Below are 8,773 nucleotides of genomic sequence, written 5' to 3'. Positions count from 1 at the left end.
GAAGAATAAGATGCCTGCCAGCAGGACATCCACACCCAAGAGCCCATACCTTGGCCTTTGTACTGAGTACGCACACCCCATCTCCTCCCACCTCCCCCAAAAGTGAAAGGAATAAAACACAAATGGAGCATGGACATGTATTGCCTGAAAGGGTTAATTCCATTTTGCTCTTACAGGCTGAAGAGGAAGAGGGCTTGAGGAAGCTATTGCTATAGATGACTTCCTTTCCATGGCAAAGTTTACTCACAGCTGCTTAAAAATACAATCAACACTAGCATTTTACAGTGTGGGTATTGACGTTTTATTTTTTTTAAATGCAAAAAAAAAAAAGGAATACATCATTTTAGTGACTGGAAATGTGTACAAAGTTACATATTTCAAGGAATTCACACATTAAAGAAACAATTTGAAAGAATTTCTCTTGCAGTGACATTGGATCTACAAATTCTTTCAGAACTGACACTGCTTGTTTCAAATACTCTGTAATATGGCATTGGGAGAGCTAGAGATCCCCTGAGATGCCAGCACTGCTTGTACAGGAGGAGCCTGACCTTAGTCTTTCAGCCATGAGTACCAGGGATATCCCAATAATTCTGCAAGGTAGAAAAGGAGATGCTCCAACAACTCTAAGGTCACCTCAGGAAAATCCAATAGTATCTCAAAGCTGTCAGAGAATAGGTGGCTCCCACACATCTCTTAAAATTAACTCATCCCAACCCTGGTATTTAGTAACAGCTTTAAAGAGTATATTTATATATAAATCTATTAAAAAAAACACACACTATTGTGAAATTTACATGAACACACACAACTTTAGCAACACCATGTTTCCAGTGGAACTTGGCTATTAGCTGCTTGCAGTTTATATACAAAGCTGATTAATTAGAAAGGCTGCTACAGGGAGGCAAGCTTTCTTTCCAGGTTAGCCCCTGGCTAGAACAAGGATTTCCTGTACGTTATCTTCTAGGAGTCATCAATGTTAAAAATTGTAATTAGAATACCAGGGTGCAGTGGTTTGTAAACATTTTGTCTTAATATTAAATTAAAATCCAGTGCATTCTCACTCTCTGCTCTGACATTGTGGAACAGTGGATTGATATGATGTTTTAGGAATTCATGGGAGACAGAGTTTGGCCAATAAAAATCCTTTAGATGAGCTCATTCCTGGTGCCAAGTTATTGACCTTAGAGCAACACCAGGCATGAAATTGTTCCATAGTAGGATCACAGGCAAATTTTTTATGGGATGTAGGAGTTTCCATTCCGTGCTAGCAAAAAAGTTTAAGTTTTGCACCATCCCCACGCTACAGATGGGGACAGAGGTTTGGAGGGAAGCAGTTTGCCAAGCTCACAGGCAAGACCAGCAACACAGCCCAAAAGAGCTCCAGATTCCTGAACAACTGGCCTGTGTTGGAGGTGTTGGACGGCAATGCCCACTTCCCTGCTGACTCCTACAGTCCTCAACCCCCTTCTGCTAGGGAAAAACTACATGATACTGCATTTGGGGAAAGGCTGACAGGAAAATGCCTAAAGCAAGTGCATCAGGGATATAAAAAAAAAATATGCTAGGATATCTCAAGACAGGGAAAAAACCCTCTTCCTGTTACTCTTGAAGCTCTTCTTAGCTCCTTCCTCCTCTTTGCCAACTGCAGTCCTGAGTAATGAATGTCTGCCAGATCTGGGTGGCAGCTTCCTCAGACCCTTTCCTTGTGCTTCACATTAGCCAGCTTGACTGTTTCCTGCTCAGAGGCAGGTGGAGAAGGCTCATCATGACATCCAATCATCAGCTGATAGACCATCACTCCTGCAATGGCCCCAAGGAAAGGAGCAACAATTGGAACCCACCACCACTGTTTACCAGTCCTGGAAAATAAATAAAAAGAAAATGCAAAAGGTAAGAACTGCAGCCTATGCTTTAGGATCTGGAACAATGCAAGATCTGTCACTCCAAACATCATCATTAATGTGCAAAAGACAACAGTACCCACATGTCCACAGCTGTTTCCAAGGCAGATGTTGCCCACCACTGCAAGTTCAGGTGACAAGTAATTCAGAACAGCTACTTCCCAGATTTCCCAGACTGCATCTCCACCAAGAAAGGAGGGAAGCTGTTGCAGTGCCTGAACTAGGCACCTTCACTTCTCTCCCACTGCTTGCAGGAAAACATCCCTTGACAGCACATAGTCTGTACTACTCATGGCTCTCAATTTTCTCCAGCAACAACAAAATCCAAGTATAACAAATACTCTACATTTTCTACCACTAAAAAAATTATGATAGACTAATGTTCAAGGTGCACCTGAACTTTCCATGGATGCCCTAGATTTCCTCCCTGAGAGCAAAGTTAGGTCATTTGCTCTCACTGCTAGAAACTGACAAGCTTCTACAATTTCTTAAGAAATCTGAGCAGAGCAAACAGTGCCTTTTACAAAGGTTTACGAAATCCAAATACACCTCATGGCTGCATAAAGTCTCTGGGACCTACTGGGACTTGTAATTTTTTTTTCTCCTTGTTGCACAAGGTTTAATTAGCAAGCACTTACCAGAACACTTCAGTGCCCCAGCCAGCAATGGCTGTGAAGAGACGAGGCCCAAAGTCCCTAGCAGGGTTGACAGCATAGCCAGAGTTGAAGCCCATGGAAGTTCCAATAACAAGGACAACGAAGCCAACTGTGAAAGCCTCCAGCCCCGTGGGGACAGGGTTGTTGTAGGGATCGACAATAGCCAAGACACAAACAATCAGGGAGGCTGTGCCAATAAACTGGGGAAGGAGGTGGAAGAATAAGAAGAATTTAATCCAGATTAATCTTTTAACCAAATTATTTAACTCCTCTGAAGTCCCATGCATGCAAGACTCATTCTCTAAACTGAAAGAGCTGCACTAAGTCATGCCAGGGCATCAGCAGGCCACAGTAGACTACGCACCCACAGGAATGGGAGTGGAACATGCTCCTCCTGGCAACCCCTAGGCTCAGTCAAACCAACACCTTTTTCCCTACCCACAGAAGAGGTATGAATAGCTGTTTGAGCAGCCAGAAGAGCTGAAGACATGTGCTTTCAACCTGCCACAGCTGGGTGGATGCTGTCCCTTTGTGGTTGATGTCAACTTTAAGGAGGAGACAGTCACCTCCAACACTCACCACCACCCCATGCCCAGTTGACCTCTGGGTTGCACAACAGCCACAGTAGTACAGTGGGAGTGAGGAATAGCCATCATCCTTCCTCACACAATTGCTCCTCAGAGGCTGAGACCAAGTGGTATCCTTTCTACTGGTGTCTTGGCCAGTCTTACGCAACTGGTTAATCCCCTTAACACAAACCTTCTTGCTGCAAGGGTGCTTTCTGGCTCTGTCTTCCTATGAGTTAGTGAGATACCTGTGTCAGCTCTAAAACACCTTTCTGGATATCTTCCCTTTAAATTTCAATTTATTCTCTAACTGTAGGAGAGGCCTAACTACAACTACCCCAAAAGATTTCTCTTTGAACGCACCTTCATCCTCCCAACACCCTCTTACCTGGTCAAAGAATCCATTCACAATGTTCAAATGCTGAGACGGGTAGGTGGCAAAGATACCAGCAGTGCCATTCTGTCCTGTTACATACAGCTGGTTACTGCCAAAAGCCCAGATGGCATCTAGAGGAGGGGGGGATAGAAAGGTCAGTCATTTTCCAACACACAGAGAGAGGACCCTGCTTAGAAGATGACTAAAATGTAGGCTACACAAAGCCATGAATATTGAGACAGGATTCCCTGAGCACCCCATTGCTGTGTATTGCAAAACCATTTGCTGTAGAGCACTCATTTGGAAAACTTAAGGTGTGGTCTACCACAGCATTTTACCAGTCAGGCTCAGATACAGATGGCCTGAGCCCCTGTTCCTAATATTTCTTGTTTGCCAGGCACCAGGGAAGAGTTAGAGCCAGAAAGTAAACACTAAGCTGACTCCAAATCTCTCCCAGAAGCTACCCAAATGCCTGTGGTGGCAGTCTTGGTGTCAAGACATGAGATATTGCTACAGATCCAATCCGCAGCAAACAGGATTTGGGCTGATTTTGCACTTTAGACAATACGCCATTAGTTTCACCTCTCAGGGTTGTCCTGTAGAGCAGTCATCCCCTTGCCTACCACTATGTAGAAGCTGGATAACTAATCTAGGTGAGCTGTCAAAATTTCCTTCATGGTTAGTGGAGAGTAAAACAGACACTTTCTAAAGGTAGTGTTTCCATGGTTTAGGCATCTAAAATGGGATTAACTTTTCTGAAGAGGAAACTTCAGCCCACCCACTAGAACAGTAACTGGTGTTGAACTCATATCCTGATGATTACAGAGATGAAGGTATGTCCCCCTGCTTCTTTCTAAAGTGAAAAGCTAGTGCCAGGGTAGCAGTTTCCTCCCTTCACGTGGAAGCTACAGTGACCCAGATGTTCTGCTCAGCTACAGGGAACACTGCTCCTATTGCCAGAAACAGGCATCAGGAGGCAAACTCTGAGTCAAAGTGTCACCCTTGACAATTGAGGAAGAGCAATTTCCAGCACAAAGAGTCAGTTCTTGCCCACCAAATATTGCCCTGTGGTGAGGAATATCCCTCAAGAGGAATAGATGCATGAGGAACTGGATTTCTAGGATGCTTTCCAAGGTATAGAATCACTCTGATAAGGACAGCAAAAACTGCTAGAAGTCCTATTGTCTGGAAGCTAACACGAAACAATGCAGACGACATCCATGGTGAAGTTTTTGGGTTTTGGTTTTTTTTTAAACCAAGAAAGGTAAAACAGCTCTGGAACAACACACAACTATAAAATTTCCATTACTACTAGTGTTTCATCAGCATTTCTGAAAGATCTGGTTTAGTCCAGACAGTAGCCACAAGACGGGCCATCCAGTGGTCCATGTTACAGTGATCATTACTCAAGGACAAAGACCTGGACATTGACAATGCTGGTTGGCCTCCAGATTGATTTGAACTCATCATGAGAAAGCCCTCACAGAAAAACAGTAAGGAAGTTTCTCACATCTCTGCTCTACAAGAAAACACTTTTCTGATTTGGGAACCAGCATCCCTGTAGTGAGTCATGGAGAGCATCCATCTCACCCCAACAAACACAGAAAGTTTCTGCACTTACCGTAGTACAGCCCAAACACTATGCCAGCTCCCAGGAAAGCCCCCAGGGTTTGGGCCAGGGCATAAACTGGTAGCTTGATCCAGGGCTCCCGGGCCAAGAAGCACATGGCAAAAGTAACAGCTGGGTTCAGATGTCCACCTGCAGAGAGGTTGCTGGTTATTGCACTTTCACAGGCAGAATTTGTGTCCCAGAGATGAGCCAAGGGGCACTGGTTTCCATACCAGTGCCACAGAGGAAAAGCACAGCCATCTTGCCACAAATGAAACCCAGCCCACATGAGCCACAACGTACCTGATACCTGTCCTGAGATCAAGATGCCGAGCATCACAGCGAAGCCAAAAGCCAGGTTAACAGTCAAGAAACCTCCATGAGTCCCTCTGCTGAGCACGATCTGTGCAACAGATCCACATCCAAACAGCTAGGAGAAGAAGAGATTGAAATTACTCTCTCTGTTTCATGTAAGAGCCAGTTGCTGACCAGTGCTTGCAACATTACACTTGCACGCACCATCACAGCCCACCCATGACTCAAAGCCTTGAACAAGCCTATCTCCTGGCAAGGGGAAACAAAACCAGGGCCAAAATCAAAGGCAAGATCAGACCACAATTCACATCTCCAGGATACTGGAATTCTTTGTCCAACCATCTAATTTTCAGGTGGTAGGTGAGAAGAATCAGCCATACAGCACTCTGGATTGAAATATTTACAATGCAGCTGTTCAGATGAGGGATTGGGGCTGCCTCCTTGAGCCCAGGTACCTGCAATTGCCCTAGCCCCAAGGTACGGTCTCTGCTGTGGGCACTCTGAGCAGAATGCACGCCATCCCAAACAAGCCATCCCCCCCCATGTAACAAAGGATCAGGACAACACAGCTGGCCTGTCTCTGCAGCGCAGACACGGCACAGGCACTATCACGAGAAGTCCATATTCCACAGACAGCCTGCCACCAGCACATCCAGAGGCTGGGCCTTCTGTCCACAATCAGGCGTGCAGCAAGCATTTTGTGGGACAAAAGTTGTTTCTGCTGGGTGATAAGGGGTGTTCCCTAGTAGCTAAAGGAGGCATGTGCTCTTGTTCAATGACATTTGCTCCAAGCGGGTGATCCTTCTCTTCCCAACCACATCCAAAATCCATCCTTCCTATGCTCACGCTTAACAACCCAGACCAGTTTCCCCTGGCAGTTCAGTTCATCACTCATCCAGCTGGAGGCTTTCTGCCTGGCCAAGTCTCTCCACTACCCACTATGTAATTCAAGGAGCCCTAATCCTGATCATATTCCTGTTTTTATCTTCCACTGACCCCACCTGAATTGATTCTTGGTGTATACCAGGGATTATTTCATCAGCAGGTACTGAGAGCATCCTTAAACTAGGACAAGGATTACAGCTTGCTCCAGAGATCCTCAAATCTAGGGATCAAGGCCTACCTTACTTATACTGACCACATGCCCATATCTACACACTCAAAGACTTTCTGCTTCTGTGAACTCCATCATCCCAGGATTACTCAACTGCCACAGAGGCAGTATCTGCTCCTAGGGGATAAGCCACCAAACAGGCACCAGGGCAGCAGAGGTGGCTCTCTTCATTTCTCCTGCCAATACTGGACATGCCCATTGAGCAACACACAATCCAGATCAGGGGCAAAGCCAAAACACACCTAAGTCATCCCCTCCCATGCGCCTGACAACTGATGAATTACTAATAAAGCAAACACTGCACTCAGCCTTCTGGGAAAGGAGCAGCCAGGTAGGCTGTAGGCTGACTCACAAGGTGGACACTGTATACAGGCGCCTCTTGACAAGGAGCCAGGTCCCCAGCACAGGACCTTGTGCAGAAAGAGCAACAGAACCTGTAGAATTCATTAGTTAATGAGAGGGGACATCCAGCACTGCTCTGTACTGCTTGCAGTCAGAACAGCTCCCTCAATGTCCTAACCCTGAGCTGCCCCACTGGGAAACCATGGCAGAGAAGACACCCAGGCAAAGGGAGAAAAGATGAGTCTTGTTTATTGTGCAGCAAACAGAGCCCATCCATTCCAAAGGAAGGGAGGGAAGCATAGCTCCAATTGAGCAAATAAATACTGGCTAAAGACCAGGGTGACATCTCTTCCTTCCCTTACCCCAGAAGAGCCCCGGCATGCTTTAGACAGAGGTTTGAAGAGAGTACTTGGCCATGGTGTTCACTGCTCTAATGCCACATGGCACATCAGTCTGACCAGGGAGGGGATGAGCCTGCAAAAAACTGCAATGAGCATCTAAGTTTGGCAAGGCTGGCCCCAGGTTATTCCAACTGATGAAGGTATTTGTGTTACTCACTCTGAAAGAACTGGCAGTTCTGCAAGCGGATGGTGGTTGGCTTGTTAGTCGCATACCTTTTGGCTGCGGAAACCAGAGTAAAGTTTCCCCCTTCACCCCTCTGTTCACCCACAAAGGTCTTCCCTTAACCTGGAGGGTTGTTCCCCATCCTCCTCTCCCCCCATCCTACATCTGGTAATAGCTCTCCAGCTTTTCCTCAGACGAGAGTCTATGGGCCATGCAAAAACACCCCGGAGCCACTCCACAGGAGCATTACAATTATTTATCAGATGAGCCCTGAGCACTATTTGACTTAATTCAGCGTAACAGTAGAAAACTTGACCCTCAGCAGATAAAGAGAGTAAGGTGATATTTAGGGACAGGTTTGAACTTTGATATGCATGTGTGCAATTCCATGCTGCACCAGCAAAGTCCACTAAGCATGAACATGCATGACATGCTTTCTCGTGCATGACATCCGTCCATTGCATTTGACTTTCAGGAACCAGTTCAAATCATGCTCAGCCATGCTTTTGACAAGTGGCCTGACATTACAGTTTTTTTGTGGTAGTGGCTACTACAGTTTTTAATCACACCATTTCCACTCCTGCTATTTGCTAGTTTTTCCTTCCAATTCCTTTTCCTAGATCACACTAGACAGGACACCCTCAGCATCCATTTTTCAAGTCATTTCTTCCAATGCTCACACAGAAGCATTAGGAGGAGCTAGCTTGAGTTGAACGGCAAGGAAGGACAAATAAAAGCAATTTAGCATTTATCCCAGTTGTTTTTAAATCCATGCAATGTATGTAGAAGTACTTAGTCAATATTACAGTGCTATGGTCAGACACAATGGTGCACACCCAAGGCAGAGATGACCCCTCACTCTCAATTTAATAACCTGCCTCCAACACTACTTTTTTCCTTTCTTTTTGTTAAAAAAACCCCAAACATTACTGGAAGAACATCCCAGCCAACAGAAAGCCAGGCTAGCACCTCACAGGGCAGCAGTCAACGGTTATACCCCCATGATACACTAGCCAAGTTCAAAAGCAGTCTTAAAGTGCTAATAAAATGATTGCAACAAAGCATTACTCTGATGTATTAAGGCTACTCTCCTAGGAACCAAGGTCAATGCTCCCATTAACCAGGATAATGGAAGACTGCTGCCTAATTTCATCTTACCAGCTCTATCAGATCTAATGGCTTTCCCTGCCAACAGGGAGGCTTCTCACTCCCCATGAGCTGATGCAATTCCTTGCACTGTGAAAAATAACAAAATCCATGTTCTGAGGGATCCATGACTTGAACTGGTTCAAGGGGGGGGGGGGGGGGGAAAAAACTCAAAACACTG

General features: G+C 45.6%; 1 protein-coding gene across 1 annotated transcript in view; it reads right to left on the bottom strand.

Moving 5' to 3' along the window:
- Nucleotides 1-773: 773 nt before the first annotated feature.
- Nucleotides 774-8,773, bottom strand: part of AQP3 (aquaporin 3 (Gill blood group)) — a 13,997-nt gene continuing 5,997 nt past the window's right edge. Inside the window, exons 2-6 of the mRNA XM_009634218.2 lie at nt 5,415-5,541; nt 5,124-5,261; nt 3,515-3,633; nt 2,543-2,760; nt 774-1,862 (exon numbers count right to left, since the gene is read on the bottom strand). Coding sequence (XP_009632513.1) covers nt 1,694-1,862; nt 2,543-2,760; nt 3,515-3,633; nt 5,124-5,261; nt 5,415-5,541 — 771 coding nt within the window. The 3' untranslated portion in view covers nt 774-1,693. The remainder of the gene's footprint in view (nt 1,863-2,542; nt 2,761-3,514; nt 3,634-5,123; nt 5,262-5,414; nt 5,542-8,773) is intronic.

This window comes from Egretta garzetta, unplaced genomic scaffold (genome assembly GCF_000687185.1).
Source record: "Egretta garzetta isolate BGI_Z169 unplaced genomic scaffold, ASM68718v1 scaffold702, whole genome shotgun sequence".
NCBI lineage: Eukaryota > Metazoa > Chordata > Aves > Pelecaniformes > Ardeidae > Egretta > Egretta garzetta.
Note: the sequence above shows the minus strand (reverse complement) of the source record. Positions and strands in the feature narration are given on the sequence as shown.